The sequence below is a fragment of the Pristiophorus japonicus genome, chromosome 20 (assembly GCF_044704955.1).
Source record: "Pristiophorus japonicus isolate sPriJap1 chromosome 20, sPriJap1.hap1, whole genome shotgun sequence".
Taxonomy (NCBI): domain Eukaryota; kingdom Metazoa; phylum Chordata; class Chondrichthyes; family Pristiophoridae; genus Pristiophorus; species Pristiophorus japonicus.
The window spans coordinates 17,940,628-17,960,721 of NC_091996.1; the positions used below are offsets into that span (position 1 = coordinate 17,940,628).

At 44.2% G+C, this 20,094-nt stretch overlaps 1 protein-coding gene across 2 annotated transcripts in view; it reads left to right on the top strand.

Moving 5' to 3' along the window:
- Nucleotides 1-16,062, top strand: part of LOC139233187 (volume-regulated anion channel subunit LRRC8D-like) — a 69,769-nt gene extending 53,707 nt beyond the window's left edge. For both annotated transcript variants that reach the window (XM_070863819.1, XM_070863818.1), the window contains 3 exons: nt 8,021-8,240; nt 11,996-13,263; nt 14,404-16,062. In XM_070863819.1, coding sequence (XP_070719920.1) covers nt 11,998-13,263; nt 14,404-15,645 — 2,508 coding nt within the window. In that variant the 5' untranslated portion in view covers nt 8,021-8,240; nt 11,996-11,997 and the 3' untranslated portion in view covers nt 15,646-16,062. The remainder of the gene's footprint in view (nt 1-8,020; nt 8,241-11,995; nt 13,264-14,403) is intronic.
- The last annotated feature ends 4,032 nt before the right edge of the window (nt 16,063-20,094 follow it).

The following is a 20,094-nucleotide window of genomic DNA, read 5'->3' on the forward strand; positions in this document are numbered from 1 at the left end:
CCGCTCCCCGTAACCCTTAATTCCCTTATTAGTTAAAAATCTATCTATCTGCGACTTGAATACATTCAATGAGCTAGCCTCAACTGCTTCCTTGGGCAGAGAATTCCACAGATTCACAACCCTCCGGGAGAAGAAATTCCTTCTCAACTCGGTTTTAAATTGGCTCCCCCGTATTTTGAGGCTGTGCCCCCTAGTTCTAGTCTCCCCGACCAGTGGAAACAACCTCTCTGCCTCTATCTTGTCTATCCCTTTCATTATTTTAAATGTTTCTATAAGATCACCCCTCATCCTTCTGAACTCCAACGAGTAAAGACCCAGGCTACTCAATCTATCATCATAAGGTAACCCCCTCATCTCCGGAATCAACCTAGTGAATCGTCTCTGTACCCCCTCCAAAGCCAGTATATCCTTCCTTAAGTAAGGTGACCAAAACTGCACGCAGTACTCCAGGTGCGGCCTCACCAATACCCTATACAGTTGCAGAAGGACCTCCCTGTTTTTGTACTCCATCCCTCTCGCAATGAAGGCCAACATTCCATTCGCCTTCCTGATTACCTGCTGCACCTGCAAACTAACTTTTTGGGATTCATGCACAAGGACCCCCAGGTCCCTCTGCACCGCAGCATGTTGTAATTTCTCCCCATTCAAATAGTATTCCCTTTTTTTGTTTTTTTTCCCCCAAGGTGGATGACCTCACTTTCCGACATTGTATTCCATCTGCCAAACCTTAGCCCATTCGCTTAACCTATCTAAATCTCTTTGCAGCCTCTCTGTGTCCTCTACACAACCCGCTTTCCCACTAATCTTTGTGTCATCTGCAAATATTTTTACACTACACTCTGTCCCCTCTTCCAGGTCATCTATGTATATTGTAAACAGTTGTGGTCCCAGCACCGATCCCTGTGGCACACCACTAACCACCGATTTCCAACCTGAAAAGGACCCATTTATCCCGACTCTCTGCTTTCTGTTAGCCAGCCAATTCTCGATCCATGCTAATACATTTCCACTGACCCCGCGTACCTTTATCTTCTGCAGTAACCTTTTGTGTGGCACCTTATTGAATGCCTTTTGAAAATCTAAATACACCACATCCATCGGTACACCTCTATCCACCATGCTCATTATATCCTCAAAGAATTCCAGTAAATTATTCCAGTAAGATAGCCATTTAAAAAAAAATTGTTCTCTAGATGTAGAAATGCTGACATGGCTGCATTTATTACCCATTCCTAGTTACCTCAAGAATGTGCTGGTGACTTGTAGCCTTGAATGCTGACACTCACACAATGGTGTTGGGTAAGGAATTCCAGGACTTTGGCCCAGCAACGATGAAGGAACGGCAGTATATGTCCAAATCCTGTCTGGCTTGGAGGGGAACTTTGAAGTGATGGTGTTCCCATTGTTTGGTGCACTTGTCTGTCTTGGTGGTAGAGGTTGTGGTCCTAGAATTCCCTACCATTTATGTGTGAACTATGAAAATGTGCATCTACAGGCAATTTAACCACCGAGGGTATTACAACCAAGCCTGAACCTTTCCTTATCTTGTATCCACAAACACGCACTTCCAACAAGAATCAGGAGCTGGAGCCCTGGCTGATTTTTGCCTCAGTAACTCTGAGGCACCCATACTGCCATCTTAGCTGAAATCAGCTAGCTTTAGCACTGACCTGGAATTGACTCGGCAACTTTTCTCATCTGTGTGTTTCAACTGCTCACTGGATGACACCATTGAGCCATTAGGGACCCAATTTACCATTGTTAACATCCAAGCAGTTTATTAAAAAAAATTATGGATCTGGGGAATTGATTTTAAAGGCAAATCCTGACCGACTTCATTGCTAAAATTCAAGTTGTGAATATACTGTTTACTGCTCTGGAAATCCATGGAAACATATTCCACCATTTTAAAAAGTAACCAGAATCAAAGGCAGTAAGAGAAGTGCCATGGGTTGCCTTTACATGAAAATAGGTAGCATTTTGAACCACCTGGAAATCACAAACAAATTGTCATATTTCTCAAAATGATCAAATAAATTTCAAGCTGTGTAGTTTTGATCCAGTTTTTACTTCACTAACTTTGTAGGTTAGTGAAAGTGAAACATTATTCTTTCAATAGATAAAGTACTTTTGACAGTTTCCTGTTTCTGAGGGGCACTATAGAAATGCAAGTTATTTTTAATCTGGGAACCAAATTCGGAAAAGAAAATACCAGTGGAGATGGGAGAAAGCTAATGAAGTAAGAGATCCGTGTTCAATAAAAGGACAAGACTTCTTCATTGTGGATAAGCTTGAACAGTCATTTAACGTGTGTGTGTGTGTGTGTGTGTGTGTATTTAGTCTTTTTGCATCTGATTGTCGATATTCAAGTATCAAAGATTACAGCGAGCTCGCTTGTCTTTGAGATTGTGGCAAATTGGACCCTTTTGTGCCTAAGATACTTGTACATAATGCTGCTCATTTTTTAAGAAGTAAGAATGTTTAAATCTTGTAGCTTTTGTGTTCGTGTGCAATAATCTGTGGTCCTACGATGAAAGGTCTCTACCCAGAATGCTAATATATTTCTCTTTCCAGATGTTAATAGATGTGCTATTTATTTCCAGCATTTGTCTTTATATTTGAGTTCCACAGGAAGTTTATTCCTCCCTTTTTTAAAAGGTGCTGGGTGCTCAAGCTAGTTTCTTTGATTTGATTTGAACCAGGCAACGTTTCATGATAATGTATCTGATGCGGTTTATTGCAACATTTCAAATTGTGCTACAGATTATATAGCACAGCCTTAACATTACAGAATGACTTGGCCATAACTGTGAAGACTAAAGGCAAAATGCTGCCACTCTCAACTCAAAAATACCTATGTGAAATGATTGTAATTATTGACATTGGTATTTCTGTAGTGAATGCACATGTTACCATAATTGTAGAAATTTTTCAGTGTTATCCACAATTATATATAACTAAATGCATTTTTGGTGGCTTATTATTGACATCAATTGCCTCCCCTAACTCATCGCTCCACCACTGAAACTCTCATTTGTACATTTACCACCTTTTTGGGCTCGATTTCTACAATTCTTTTGTGTAACAGTCTCCCAAGGCCAATATACATAGACTCTCAACTCATTCAGAACCCAGTGCCTGGATTCTACACCAAATTAAATTCTGCCCACCTATTACTCCTACCTTTGCTGACTCCTCATCCCCAACACATTGATTTCAAAACCCATGTCCTCGTCTACAAATTCCTTCATAGCTTCGCTATACCCTGTTTCTGCAACTTTCTTGCTACTTCCCAGTTTGCACCCTCCACTTTAAGATGAAGCAGTATCTTATACCATATAGCGGCAGCTTTATGTCTTGTAAAGCAACATCAAAAATTGCTTTATTTAAGCCTTGATGTCTGACCTTTTATAAAGCATTTTCAGAAAAGTAGCATTTTTTCCATCTCCTCAACTTAGCACATACTTCCATTTTAAAGTACATAACTTTTCAAAATTATGAAAGGTTTTGAGAGAGTGCATAGTGAATGATTGTTTCCACTTGTTGGCAAAGAAGGCATAGGCCTAGAATTATCGCCGGAAGAACAAAATGGTAAATTAGATTATTTTGATACCGAGGGTTATTAAAAAGGGAAGAATATCATTTGATGTGGGGGTGACAAAATTGGATTAAATAGCAACAGTTGAATAATTAGTACTGTCACAGTCGAGAGGTTTCATTGGAGGTTAGTTTGATTAAATCCTAGGACAGTAACAATAACGCTCTTAAAGAAACTGGTGTCTTTTGTGATTGAAAGAAAAGTTAGGCACACTTAAGTGTACTGCTCAATGTCTAATCTGAGCTAACCATCTCAAGAAGGCTCCAGGTTTGACCCTTTACTGCATGATGTGGACGCAGTACTTGCATTTGTACAGGAACATTACTGCGTCAAGTTCTGACCTCCAAAGAGATTGTCAACAAAAAAAATTAAAGGGGCAAAAAGATCTGATGATCCAGTTCCATGAGTATTATAACGTAATGATGCCCAAATCAGATTTTAAAAAGAGTAATCATTTCATTTGGTTATCTGAAATGTTAAAACTACCTGACTATCTCTTGTTTGAACTGTTTTAACTGCTGAAGTCACATTTTTATATTAAAAATGATACTATTACACACAAAGAAACAAGTGTATGTGTTTATTGTGACTTTTACAAGTCAAGTGTGCTCCATTTTATTTGTGTCATTTTAAGGAATCCCAAAAATCACAATTTCAAATCCTTGGTGACATGAAGAATGAATGCTATCTTGATAGTGATTAGTAATCAGATCATTTTTAATATTTGTTCATACTCTGCGATTCCTTCCGTCACCTACCCCACACTATTCTCCTTGGGTCTTGGGGCAGAAATCTCCAGATCATTAAAGATATCCGTGAACACACGATTTCCAAAGCAAGCGCTCTACTTGGAACTCCTACATGGCAAGCGAGCCCCAGGTGGGCAGAGGAAATGTTTCAAGGACGCTCTCAAAGCCTCCCTGATAAAGTGCAACATCCCCACCAACACCTGGGAGTCCCTGGCCAAAGACTGCCCTAAGTGGAGGAAGTGCATCCGGGAGGGCGCTGAGCACCTCGAGTCTCGTCGCCGAGAGCATGCAGAAAATAAGCGCAGGCAGCGGAAGGAGCGTGCGGCAAACCAGACTCTCCACCCACCCTTTCCTTCAACGACTGTCTGTCCCACCTGCGACAGAGACTGCAATTCCCATATTGGACTGTTCAATCACCTAAGAACTCACTTTTGGAGTGGAAACAAATCTTCCTCAATTTCAAGGGACTGCCTATGATGATGATGATGACTGATCCTTGAAGACGCCTGCTTGACCAGTGTGAAAAAGGACCCTTATCTTTTCCATTATCCTCCCTTACCACAAACAGCCCAGAGAATACCAGAAACCCACAGAGTGGCTGACTAAATGTCAATTGTGAATGCCAATTTAAACTTTTTCTTGTAGGTTAGAGCTTAAGATAGTCGCCAGAAGGCCATTTAAAGATTAAATATCTTTGCTGCTTGAGTGCAATAATATTTATTAAGCCTGGATGTCTCTTGTTTGTTGAGATATAAATATGAGCATTCTTGACCAAATGTTTACATTTCCCATAACTATTTTACTAATTTGTTAGCATCATTTTACAATGCACACAGATGTCAAGCTTCCTCCACTCTGTCCCATGTTCCCAATATCTCACTTGCCTGCTGCACCACTGACATTTTTTCTCCATTTCTCACACCAACCATCCTTAAGTCAGTAGAAGTGACATTGCCAATTCGTGCTGAATTAAGGGTCGTTTAGTGCTGTGGGCTGCTGCCAATAGGAACTGGATTGAGCCAAAGGAAATGTTCATTCCACAAACATGGGCTGGATTTCAACCTAGGTTCCAGAGGTAAAAGACCAGCATCTAATCCACTGTGTACTATCAATCAAGTCATGTGTGTCTATCCCTTTTTAAATTTTTGACTATTTAGTATTTAGGAAATAGACCAGCATATCAATATAACCAGTATTCATCATCATAGGCAGTCCCTTGGAGTCGAGAATGACTTACTTCCACACTAAAAATGAGTTCTCAGGTGACTGAAGAGTCCCATGCGGGACCTACAGTCTCTGCCATAGGTGGGGCAGACGGTGGTTGGAGGAACGGGAGATTCTAGTGCCTGGGTTGCCACGCACTCCTTCCGCTGTCGACGCTTGGCTTCAGCTTGTGCTCAGTGAAGAGACTCGGTGCTTTTCCTCCACTTTGGGCGGTCCCAAGTATTAACCAGTATTAGTTAACCAGTCAGAATAATTCCACTATAAGCCCACGGACTCCCACAGCTACCTGGACTATACTTCCTCCCACCCCGCATCCTGGAAGGACTCCATTCCGTTCTCCCAGTTTCTCCGTCGCATCTGCTCTGACGACGCCACCTTTCACACTAGTGCCTCTGACATGTCTTCCTTTTTCCTCAACAGAGGATTCTCCTCTGCCTTGGTTATCATGGCCCTCGGCCGTGTCTGTTCTATTTCCTGCACCTCAGCTCTCACCCCTTCCCCTCCCTCTCAGAACCATGACAAGGTTCCCCTTGTCCTCGCCTTTCACCCCACCAACGGATCATCCTCCGCCATTTCCGCCACCTCCAGCGTGATCCCACCACCAATCACATCTTCCCCTCCCCTCCCCTCCCCTCTCAGCATTCCGAAGGGACCGCTCCCTCTGCAACACCCTGGTCCATTCCACAGTCACCCCCAGCAACCCCTTCCCTTCCCACGGCACCTTTCTGTGCAGGCGCAGGCAATCTCCTACAGCCAGACTTGCAGCCTCAGAAGCCTCCTGAATATCCCTATGTCACAGAGGGCCATACAATCACTGGAAGGCAGCTTGCACTCATGGAAATGTACCCCAGCCAGTGTCAATATCTTCAAAAAAAGCAGGGAAGAAAACTGGGGCAAATTAGCAATATCTATCAGATTCTATTATAATGCTGTGTTAATATTCCGATGCAAAAGGACAAAAGTATGAGCTTCAGCCATGGGAGAAAAGATGGAAGGGAGTTGTTTTAAAATAATATTGTCCCTGTAATTTTACCTCATTGCCATGTTAGGCTATCCTTTGGAATTTTTTTTTAAGTTTGTTCATGGGATGTGGCCGTCGCTGGCAAGGCCAGCAGCATTTATTGCCCGTCCCTAAATGCCCTTGAAAAGATGATGGTGAGCTGCCTTTTTGAACCACTGCAGTCTGTGGGGTGAAGGTACTCCCACAGTACTGTTAGAGAGGGAATTCCAGAATTTTGATCCAGCAACGATGAAGTAACGGCGATATATTTCCAAGTCAGGATGGTGTGTTACTTGGAGGTGAGGTGATGGTGTTCCCATGCGCTTGCTGCTCTTGTCCTGCTAGGTAGTAGAGGTCCCGGGTTTGGGAGGTGCTGCCGAAGAAGCCTTGGCGAGTTGCTGCAGTGCCTAGTGCATGTCGTAGATGGTACACACTGCAGTCTCGGTACGCCGGTAATGGAGGGAGTGAATGTTTAAGATTTTGGGTGAGGTGCCAATCAAATGGCCTGCTTTGTCCTGGATGGTGTCGAGTTTCTTGAGTGTTGTTGGAACTGCACATCCAGGCAAGTGGAGAGTATTCCATCACACTCCTGACTTGTGTCTTGTAGATGGTAGAAAGGCTTTGGGGAGTCAGGAGGTGAGACACTCACTGCAGAATACGCAGTCTCTGACCTGCTCTTGTTGCCACTGTATTTATGTGGCTGGTCCAGTTAAGTTTCATTGACACATTAGGCTATCCTTTGGAATGAAGAAGAAATGCCATGTTGTTGTTCGAATTCATTATTGGTTTATGTGAATGTAGAGTTGTAGAATATTGAAGGTAGGATGATACCACACAGTGGTGGCTGGAGGCTCACCACCAAGTTTCCAATGGTCAGTCACACTGCTGAGGAGAAGACCTGTGTAGAGGTTAAACAATTCCCATGGAGAGACATTGGTATGCTGCAAATCTCCCAACAGCCAGCTAAGAACGCTCAGGTTGGAGACTGAAAGCCAGGTCTTTAGCCCACCTGTCCTCTTGGTCACAATTTCCGCTGGTCCAGGCAGGTCAGGAATAAATAGGAAGAGAAAGTAACTTGAGACAGGCGTGTACCCTCATCAAAAACCAGAGAAGCAGGATAGAACACTGAAACATTCAAGAGTTCTGGTAACATCATAAAAGATATTCTAAACACAAGAAGTCTCAGAACCAATTGAGAGTTCTCTGATTACTGCCAGAGTTCTTTAGCGAGCTGTAGACTCCATTCAGTTCTTCAATAATGTAATTAAGAACAACAACTCAAATTAATATAGAGCCCTTCACATAGAAGGACAAATTCCAGGCGAGTGGGTAGGAAGAGGAGGAGGACACCGAGTCAGATACAAAAGTGGAGGTCAAAAGTACCTTGCAGCAATTAAAATAAAAACCTCTGGCACTAATCAACTTCCAGTTTTTATTTTTCTTGAACAGGGTCAAAGTCGGCCATGGTGGTTGTTCGACAAAAGGAGGATTTGGCTCAGATGTGATGCTGCCATAGTCAAATAGCCTGACAACATTCATTGGTGAGACTGATCATGTGGGTGAGGTACTAAAAGGCCACAGACATCCGTAGAACTACTTCTGCAAGAGCCAGTCTTCAGACAAGAACAGAAAAGTGAACAAAATAAGAAATAGTGATTGACAGGAGGAGGTAAATTATGCCTCAGACCACAATGAATGCATTGCTAAATTTCTGTTTTTTAATGTTTCTGTTTCGGTGTTTAGACTTTATCTGTCTGCTCATCAATTTATGAACCCACTTATCCACAAAAGAATTTTAATCAGTGGGTGAGTTCACCTTACATATATCCCTCATTATTTGCCATCATTATTGATGATAGATGCGAAATTTACCAATCCAAAACCGACAAAAGACTTTTATTTAATAGTTTCAGTAAAAAAATGAGTTGTTTTAGTGAATTAACATCAGATGAGAAATGGAAATATTGAAGTGTAACTGGTTGTAAGATGTAATAGGTAATCATCATCATAGGCAGTCCCTCGAAACGAGGATGACTTGCTTCCACGCCAAAAAAGGATGAATTCGCAGGTGTTTCAATGAAGGACCTAATATTCCAGTCCTGAACTACATTCTGAAGGGTGGAAGATGCCTGTGCGTGGATTTTTTTAACGTGTGGTGACCGTTACACGGGCTTGACAGAGCTAGGTCTTGGTCCAGTGGCATGGGTTAACCAAGATGACTGCTAGGACTTTATTAAAGGCACACATTTTCCTGTTCTCCTGGTTTCTTAGATTCTGTAGGTCCTTGATCAGACAGCTTGAGTACTGCTATTGAATGGCACAAATTTAAGCACTAAGGGAAAATTAGGATAATTGGATATGAGGTGTAACCAGTAACAGTTCAAGACTTTAGTTTCACAGTCTGCGAGAAAGCTATACATTGAGTTATAGATGCTTCAAAGTTCTGTCATTTAATCAAGTGATTCAGATTGTGTCATAAAGCAAAGCTCGTGCAGTTGAAAGGATTTTGAATCTAAAGATTGAGTTAAAGACATCAAATCTCCTTCCAGCTGAAATGTTTTTATAGCATCTGCTATAGTCTCAAGTGAACATAGGGATACGAGTAGGCTATATAAAGCATCTCGAGCCTGTTCCGCCATTTAATTAGATCATGGCTGATCTGCATTGTAACTCCCTCTACCTGCCTTAGTTTCGTAACCGTTATAACCCTTTCCTAACCAATACCTATCAGTCGCAATTTTGAAATTTTCAATTGACCCCTAGCCTCAACAGCTTTTTGGGGGAAGAGAGTCTCAATAAATACTGCCAATTATGTTGAGTTAGTCAGTCGTGGCAGAGGTGACAATTTGGTGTTACAATTGGTCCCTAGCATCCCTGGGCATGGAAAGAAAGCATTCAGTGAGCATTCCTGCACCGTTACTCTTGCTGGAAACTTTATGTCTGCAATAGGTGAAAACCGTATCAAACTTCGCTCAAATGATAAACAGCCTTCTGACACACACTGCCTGGATTCACAGGTGGAGGATCCTTCTTTGCGTAACGTTGAGGGGGAAAAGCACTACTGGAAATGTACCACAGGAGAGGAGATTGAGGGGAAATTGGGAACAAATTGCTAATAAAACTTCAAATTGAAGTGCTGAAATTACATGGATTAGAAATTACAAGAGATTATCGTAATTCAAAATAATGGTCACACGATTCATAAAATACATGAAGACAATAATTTGGTGATTCCTGCTGAACTCTTAATAGCCAGTTCATGAACAACATTAACCAGGTCCAGGAAACAAGTGACCTGGGAATTCTTTTGGTCAGAAAATGATGCAAGACCTTCTGACATGTGAAAGACCCTACAAACATGAATTCTAAAATAATCAATATATAAAACATCATTAATTAGCCATGCAAAAAATGTTATCTTTAAGGATGTATGTAAAGCTGAGTTGAACAATGATGTTGCAACCTGCTGTCTTGTCTTGTAGTGTATATCATAGTTTTTCTAAAGCGCAACTGCTAGTTTAGAGAACATTAAATCTATTCCCCAAAGTTCCACACCCTTTTTTCTCCTCTTGGAGATAGAGAAGAAAGTCTTGAATTTATATAGCACCTTTCACGATCTCCGGATGTGCTGCCACTGTTGTAAGGTAGGAAATGTGACAGCCAATTTGCACACAAGCTCCCACAAACAGCAATGTGATAATGACCAGATAATCTCTCTTAGTGACGTTTAGTATAGTACGATGGGATCTGTTACATCCACCTGACGGGGCCTCGGTTTTAACGTCTCATCTGAAAGACAGCACCTCTGACAGTGCAACACTTCCCTCAGTACTGCACTGGAATGTCAACCTAGATTTTGGTACTCAAGTCTCTGGAGTGGGACTTGAACCCACAACCTTCTGGCTCAAGAGGTGAGAGTGCTACCCACTGACCCACCGTTGACACCATGATGTTGACTCAAGCTAGGGAGACAGACAGCATCACCCAAATGGCTATTCTTCAAACCTGAACTGAAACAGAGAGCATTGGCATGCTATTCTATCATGGGGGAGTCAACATAGCCAAGATTGATCCTATCTATACATGTACATTTAATTACAGCAGTCACAGAGCAGAAAGTCTGGCCAATTTTATCTGCTTGCTGCTAAGCAGATCATATGAGAACCATTAGAAATATTTGGACCCAGAATTGTTTCCTTTAAGGGTAAAACGATTGACTTTGTTTTATTTCTGAACAAAGGCACTAAGGTGGATAACAGTATCTCATCCTATCATCTTGGTTACCCCACAATAAATGACATTTTGATTTGGTACTTTTTATTTGTAAAGACCAAAGTCATTGTCTTCGATCCCTGCCATAAATTCTCTGCCCTAGCCACTGACTCTCCCTGGACACTGTCTGAGGCTGAGTCAAACCGTTCACAACCTTGGCATCCTATCTGATCCCATATTCTCTCCATCACCAATACTGCCTACTTCCACCTCCATAACATTCCCCATCTCTGTCCCTGCCTCAGATCATCTGCTGCCGAAACCCTCATCCGTGCCTTAGTTAGCTCTAGACTCAACTAATCGATGCACTCCTGGCTGGCCTCCCAACTTGCACCCTCCATAAACTTGAGCTCACCCAAAATTCTGCCGCCCTTATCCTTACTCACTCTAAATCCCATTCACCCATCTTGCTGACCTACATTGGCTCCCTTAATTTTAAAAATCTGATCCTTGATGTCAAATCCCTCCATGGCCTCTCCCCTCCCTATTTCTGTAACCTGCTTCAGCCCTAGAACCCTCTGAGATCTCTGCGCTCCTCAAATTCTGCCCTCTTTCACATGTCCGATTTTCATTGATCCACCATTGGCGGCTGTGTTCAGTTGCCTGGACCCTAAGCTCTGGAACTCCCTCCCTAAACCTCGCTCTGTCTACACCTCTATCCTCCTTTAAAGGGATCAAGGGGTATGGAGAGAAAGCAGGAAAGGGGTACTGAGGTGAATGATCAGCCATGATCTTATTAAATGGTGGTGCAGGCTGGAAGGGCCGAATGGCCTACTCCTGCACCTATTTTCTATGTTTCTATGCCCCTTAAAACCTACCTCTTTGACCAAGCTTTTGGTCACCGATCGTAAAATCTCCTTATGTGGCTAGGTGTCAATTTTGTTTGTTTGATAATGCTCCTGTGAAGCACCTTCACACGTTTTACTACATTAAAGGTGCTATATAAAGGTAAGATGTTGTTGTCAGCTGTAATAGCCTTTGTGCAAGACTGCTAACCAGGCAAGGCTCACAACCTGTAAAAACGCTTTAGATATCGGGATACAAGGTTCTAATTTCTCCATTTCATTGTTGTTCGTGACATACATTTTGGGGGGAATCTTCCTGTTTTGAGAACGAATTCTAAGAATGACGGTGCTCCTTTTCTGTATTTAGGAATGTTTAGCTTCGAAGAGCTTTCTGCAGTCAGTAAAGCGCCACCATCCTACCGGATCTTCAAACCTTGGTGGGACGCTTTCATGGACTATTTGGCTATCACCATGCTGATGATCGCTGTGTTTGGAGGCACCATACAGGTATACAAGGACAAGACTGTCTGTTTGCCAATTCTGGATGGGACTGCTAACAGTAGCCGATCACTTACTGGAGCCAACTCAACCCTGGAAGGTACCAGTAAGGATCCCAATACAGCTCAATACAGTGATAGGTCACTTCACCCAGATTTCGCTAGACTGAGTCACGTCGATGCCTTGTACGCTGTGGTTGGAGGGAGGGAGAACTTGGACTTCCAGCAGTACCGCTATGTCAACCAGGCATGCTATTTCAGCGCAGTGCCCTGGTTCCCCAAATATTTCTCCTATTTCATTTTGCTCCACACCGTGGCCTTGATGATCTGCAGCAACTTCTGGTTCAAATACCCCAAGACCAGCTCCAAGATCGAGCACCTGGTCATCATCTTGGAGAAATGCCTGGAGTCACCTTGGACCACCGATGTCCTCTCGCTGGCGGTCAACGAGACCAGCAGCAAGATGAACGTCCGGATGCAGGAAAAGCGCAAGAGCATGCCCCCCTCCCGCAAGCTGATGGCCCACGGCATCAGCGACACCAGCCGGAGCTTCACCCGCAACAACCCGGTGATCCAGAAGCAGTACCAGCTGCTGGACCAGAAGGACGGCGAGCGAGCCAAGTCCCTGTTCGAGAAGGTGAGGAAATTCCGGCTACACGTGGAACAGGAGGACACCATCTACAAGCTCTACGTCGGGCAGCTGGTGGTCAAGACCCTGCAGTGCATCACCATCCTGTGCTACTTCGCCGTGTTCGTGGAGGCGGTGACTTTCGACATCATCTGCCGGCCGGGCACGGAAAGGGTGATTGGATACGGGCTCTTCATCTGCACCTTCAGCATCGCCTTCCTGCTGCAGAGGCTGCTCTTCCTCTACCTGGCGCTGGTGGCCATCTACGTGCTGCTCTGCTTCCGCACCCTGCGCTGGATCTGGAGGACTCCCCTCAAGCAGTACTCCTTCGAGAAGCGGGAGACCCAGTTCAGCGACATCCCCAACGTGAAGAACGACTTCGCCTTCCTGCTGCACCTGATCGACCAGTACGACCCGCTGTACTGCAAGCATTTCTCCATCTTCCTGTCCGAGGCCAGCGAGAAGAAGCTCAAGCTGTTGAACTTGAACAGCGACTGGACGGCGGATAAGGTCTGCTGTTGCTCTGATACCCCAGTTCAATGCTACACATGTCCAAATAAGTTGTGGTTGATGTATGAGTACAGTATTGTGTGCAGTTTTAGTCTCCTTGCCTAAGGAAGGATATACTTGCCATTGAGGGAGTGCAACCAAGGTTCACCAAACTGATTCCTTGGAGGGAGGGAGGGGGGGATTGTCCTATGAGAGATTGAGTAGACTCATCATCATAGGCAGTCCCTTAGACTTACTTCCACTCCTGAAGTGAGTTATTTGGTGGCTGAACAGTCCAATATGAGAGCCACAGACCCTGTCACAGGTGGGACAGATATTCGTTGAAGGAAGGGGTGGGTGGGACAGATTTGCCTCGCGCTCTTTCCGCTGTCTGTGCTTGATTTCTGCATGCTCTCGACGATGAGACTTGAGGTGCTCAGCGCCCTCTCGGATGCACTTCCTCCACATAGGGTGATCTTGAGCCAGGGACTGTCAGTGGAGATGTTGCACTTTATCAGGGAGGCTTTGAGGGTGTCCTTGTAGCGTTTCCGCTGCCCACCTTTGGCTCGTTTGCCGTGAAAGAGCTCCGAGTAGAGCACTTGCTTTGGGAGTCTCGTGTCTGGCATGCGGACTATGTGGCCCAGCGGAGCTGATTGAGTGTGGTCAGTGCTTCAATGCTGGGGATGTTAGCCTGAATGAGGACGCAAGGCCTATATTCTCTAGAGTTTAGAAGGATGAGAGATGATCTCATTGAAACACACAAAATTCTTACAGGGCTTGACAGGGTAGATGCAGGGAGGATGTTTCCTTTGGCTAGGGAGTAACATCCTTTGGCTGGGGAGTCTAGAACCAGGGTTCACAGTCCCAGAATAAGGGGGGCGGCCATTTAGGACTGAGATGAGGAGAAATTTCTTCACTCAGAGGGTGGTGAATCTTTGGAATTCTCTACCCCAGAGGGCAGTGGAGCCTCAGTCTTTGAGTATATTCAAGACAGAGACTGATAGATTTTTGGGCTCTAAAGGAATCAAGGGATATGGGGATCGGGCGGGAAAGTGGAGTTGAGGTAGAAGATCAGCCATGATCTCATTGAATGGTGGAACTGGCTCGAGGGGCCGAATGGCCTGCTCCTAATTCTCATGTTCTCATGTTCTTATGTATAAGGTCAGACTGCAGCTGATCGACAACAGTAAGGACCAATGGGAGCTCCACCTCTTCATGCTGACCGGTATCCCCGAAGCGGTGTACGATGTGACTGAGATCCAGGTCTTGAAGATGGAGCTGTGCAACGACATCAACATCAACACCAAAGTCACCCAGCTGGTCCACCTGGAGGAGCTCTCCATCGTCAACTGCATGGTCACTGTCAAACCTGCTGCTTTGTTCTTCCTCGGCAACCAGCTGCGCTCGCTGTCCGTCACCTTTTCCGATCACGAGGAGGTGCCCGAGTGGATCGGTAAGCTGACCAGGCTGAGGGAGCTGAGCCTGATCGGAAACATCAACACCGACAGCACGTCGCTGGAAATGGAGTTCCTGAAAGAGCTGCGCTACCTGAAGGTTCTTCAGATCAACAGCAACCTCATGAAGATCCCATTCAACGTGCTGTACGTGGCGCCCCACTTGACCGAGCTGTCCATCAACAACAACAAGAACCAGCTGGAGATGCTCCACAACCTGGGCAGCATGGTCAACCTGGCCCGCCTTAATCTCCAAAACTGTGACCTGGAGAAGATCCCAAGCGGCATCTTCAGCCTCTACAATCTGCAGGAACTCAACCTCCAGGGCAACGAGTTTACCACCATTGAAGAAATCGAAAACTTGCAACGCCTGCGCCGACTGTCGTCCTTCAATCTGAGTTTCAACAAAATCAAATCCGTCCCAGACACCTTCCATTTAATTGGCAACCTTGAACGCTTTAACATCTCCAACAACCAGATTGAAACATTGCCCAATAGCTTGTTTGTTATTCAGAAGCTGCAGTATCTGGACGTCAGCAATAATGGCCTGACTGCCATTCCCACGACGATCCGGTACCTCAAAAACCTGAAGTACCTGGATCTGAGCTCCAATAAGCTGGAAGCTCTGCCGGATGAGCTGTTCCAGTGTAAGAAGCTCAAGGCTCTGAAGCTAAACAATAACTCACTGACCTCCCTTAGTGGCAAGATCCAGCAGTGTGCCCTGCTTTCAAAGCTGGAACTCAAAGGCAATCCTTTGGACGAGCTCCCAGTGGAGATAGCGCAGTGCAGCAAACTTAAACAGAGTGGACTGGTATTGGATGAGTACTTGTTTGAGACACTTCCGATACAAATCAGAATAAATATGGATGCCAGCCCCGAGGCTCCCCCCGAGATCAGACTTCTAATTCCCAACAAGGCATCACACACTGAATTGGACCACCATGTATAGAATAAGGAATGCGATCAAACCAAAGATTATTTTGCCCTATTGACCCAAAAAGAGAAAACAAATTTCTTCCACCCCTCCCACCCATAACCAAACCAACAACTACATATTCTGCCGATGTCTCAACACCCAATCAAACTGAGCTGAGAGCTAAAGATTACGCCACAATATCATGCGTTAGCCGGACATATTGGTTAGTGGCAGTCCCTTGTCAAGCAACGAATGATCAAAAATACTCAGGAGTTTGCCTTTTCTGCATATGAAGAAGGAACCAATATGAAAGAATATATAACCCCACGGAACTAAATGTACAAACTATGATTCAGTACTTAACCGTTGATGAAAATCTGAAGCAAAATGTAACCTGTGACATTTTAGGTTACACTGGCCAATTACATTTGAACAAATACAACAACCTAATAAAATGAGAAAATAACAAATATTTTGTCTGGTTTTGGGGTATAATTTGTATATAAGCAGCCATCTTTAACCATACATTTGAGATTATTGATATTAACACTAATATGTTTATTGTCACTACAGAGTGGTGTCTGCTTGGCAGTGATGTTACAGTTGCAGTATAACTTTGGACTCAGGTCCTACCTAACCTCACTCCTAGGGGAGGGGGAGGGAGTGGTAACATCAGGCCCCTGGGGGAGATATTCTTACACCACTTGGGGTTGACACTGCATGCAGTTTAACTCCAGTGCAGCAGTGCGCCAGGTTTAAGAAGTGTTAAATGACTCAAGAACATAAGAAATAGGAGCAGGAGTAGGCCATTTGGCCACTCGAGCCTGCTCCGCCATTCAATAAGATCACGGCTGATCTGATCATGGGCTCAGCTCCACTTCCCTGCCCGCTCCCCACAACCCTTTATTCCCTTATTGCTCAAAAATCTGTCTATCTCCACCTTAAATATATTCAATGACCCAGCCTCCACAGCTCTCTGGGGCAGACAATTCCACAGATTTACGACCCTCTGAGAGAAGAAATTCCACCTCATCTCAGTTCTAAATGGGCGACTCACACCAGTGCTCTCAAAACATTTAAAATTGAACAGGCCAGGAGGGGAGCTCTCTGCAGACCAGTAAGCACACAAGTGCTGAGATTGTCTTTGGTCAGGAGAATCCAATTTGAATCGCGCATTATAAATGAGATACTCTCTAGCGTGAACAATGCTACAGCTGGTGGTGTGTGGTTTGAGTATCTGCAGTAACATAGAAACATAGAAAATAGGTGCAGGAGTAGGCTATTCGGCCCTTCGAGCCTGCACCATCATTCAATATGATCATGGCTGATCACTCTTAAATGCACTCTTAAACTTGGGGCATAGGTGGATAATTTCATGCTTGCTTTTAAATCAAATTGAGCTCAAATACTGTTGTGTTGGAACAAGCACTAACATTATTGAATATTGGGAAGACCAAAGCCATTGTTTTCGGTCCCCGTCATAAACTGCGTTCCCTAGACAATGACTCCATCCCTTTCTCCAACTCCTGTCTATGGCTGAACCAGACTGTTTGCAACCTTGGTATCATATTTGACCCTGAAATGAGCTTTTGACCCCATATCTGCAGCATAACTGCCTATTTCCACCTCCGTAATCGTCCGTCTCTGCCCTTGCCTCAGCTCATCTGCTGCTCAAGCCCTCATCCATGCCTTTGTTACCTGTAGACACCCATCACTCCTGTGCTCGCTGATCTACATTGGGTTCGGTTGAGCAAAGCCTCGACTTCAAAATTCTCATCCTTATTTTCAAATCCCTCCATGGCCTCGCCCCTCCCTATCTCTGTAATCTCCTCCAGCCCCACAACCCCCCCCTCTCCCCCGAGATATCGGAGCATCCCTGATTATAATCGCTCAACCATTGGTGGCCCTGCCTTCTGTTGCCTAGGCCCCAAACTCTGGAACTCCCTCCCTAAACCTCTCTGCCTCTGTAACCTCTCTTTCCTCCTTCAAGACGGTCCTTTAAAACCTACCTCTTTGACCAAGCTTTCGATCGCCTGTGCTAATTTTTGCTTATGTGACTCGGTGTCAAATTTTTAGCGCATAATACACCTGTGAAGCACCTTGGGACGTTTCACTACGTTAAAGGCGCTATATAAATGCAAGTTGTTGTTGCTGTTGTTGTTAATAAAGATGTCAGAATTTTAAAAATTGAGTAATTAAAAAAAATTAAACACTTCACTTCAGTTTACTCCCAACATTTCAATTTTACTTTTCTTTAACTTTCCTTTATTTCTATTTCTAAGCCCAATTCTATTTTTTTAATGTTATATTTTTCCCCAAAATATTTTGAAGTTTGAATATACTGGCTACCTGTTTTCTTCTATCTCTGGAGTCCTGCGGTCCACTTTAGATGTGGAAATCTGTTTTGCAAAAATGTGGCGAAACCCCAAAAATGCTGAGAAGACTCATCAGCAAATCAGGCAGCATTGGGGAAAGGTTAACCATTCAGGTATAAACCTGCGTCAGAACACTTCTATTCCAATTGGCGGAAGGGTCGAGAACCAGAGGACACAGATTTAAGGTGATTGGCAGAAGAACCAAAGGCGACACGAGGAGAAAAGAAATTACACAGCGAGGGAAAACTTTTTTACACAGCGAGTGGTTAGGATCTGGAATTCACGGCCTGAAAGGGTGGTGGAGGCAGATTCAATCATGACTTTTAAAAGGGAATTGGATAAGCACCTGAAGGAAAAAAAATTGCAGGGCTACGGGGAAATGGCAGTGTAGTGGGACTAGCTGAAGTGCTCTTGCAGAGAGCTGGCACGGGCTCAACAGGCCAAATGGCCTCCTTCTGTGCTGTAACCATTCTATGAAAGAGATACACCTGTAACATTAATGGTTTTCCTTTCTTTACAGATGTTGCCTGACCTGCTGAGTGTTTTCAGCATTTTCGGTTCTTGGTCTCAAGATTTCCAACATCTGCAGTATTTTATATTTTGCCAAATATAACCTCTGATTGGGTAAAAAAAAACAGACACCGAGGTCATCTTTTCAGCCAATCAAGTGTCAGAAATATAAAGATTGACATATTTGCATCAATAGTGGGAGCACATGATTTATGTTTTATATTTACCAAAACTTAAAAGTACAGTGCCAGTCAACAAGTTTTCTCTCTTTAAACCGATGACTTGTGTTGTGGTACTCTGCTCTACTGCCATTCCTCATCTGTGATCCTGGCCTTTTCAAGATACAAGAAAAGGTCGCCTCACTGATTATGTTCTCTCTCTCCGTCACAGTTTCTCTTGTTCCCATCCATTTTACTGATGTCACGACAGTCATTGCTCCTGTGAAGATTCTCTTTTTCCTCCTAAGCTCCAGGAACGTTGTCCTGTACACTCTTCCTCTTCTTCCCCCCCCGACACCCCCACATGCTGGAAATGCAAGTGTACTGGATGTTACATGGAAATAGGATCAGACTTGATTGCGATGCCTTCAATTAGACTCCCGACACTGTTCCCTGTGATTTCTTTTTGGTGCAAGCTCCCTTTAACTGGCTACGCTTCCCATTCAAATTTCCGCACAAGCATGGTTTCTTGCGTTGAAAAGATGGTGAGTGGCCTGCGCTGGACTTCCGGCTGTGCAGCTTAACGGGAACGTTGCCTCCCAACAGTCACTATGAGGAATGACCACTTGGTTGAGGCACCGAAGGATGGACACCCTTAGAACTGAACTACAGCAAAGAATTTTAAAGTCTTCAGAAGAGATGGGGAGGAGACAAAAAATGGGGGCAGCTTCTTGATGTGCAAGTGTTAAGGTTCTTCAGTCAGTTTTATTTTTATCTTCCTCATTTTCTGCCGATTTTCTTCAATCCCTTCTCTCCTGAAGGTACGGCTCATCACTGGGTGTGATTCCACAGGCAACACTCACCCTACAATTCCTCATTCAAATGACCATTCTTCATGTGTGAGCCCAGACAGTGAGGCCAGTGATATGGTCCCCTTACAGCAATGTGCATGTGAAAATGCTGGTCTTACCTGGTAACATGAGGCCCAGACCCAGCATTAAACAGTATAGACAGAGCAGTATGAATGGAGGTGACAAAGAGTGTCATTGTTGCTTCATCTCTAGTCCAAACCTAGGAGGGGGCAAGGGAGACTTATTTTTGGCGGTGGCAAGGTTTCTCAAGATAACATAAGAACATAAGAAATAGGAACAGGAGTAGGCCATACGGCCCCTCGAGCCTGCTCCGCCATTCAATAAGATCATGGCTGATTTGATCATGGACTCAGCTCAAATTCCCCGCCCGCTCCCCATAACCCCTTATCGTTTAAGAAACTGTCTATTTCTGTCTTAAATTTATTCAATGTCCAGCTTCCACAGCTCTCTGAGGCAGCAAATTCCACAGATTTACAACCCTCTGAGAGAAGAAATTTCTCCTTATCTCAGTTTTAAATGGGCGGCCCCTTATTCTAAGATTGTGCCGTCTAGTTCTAGGCTTTCCCA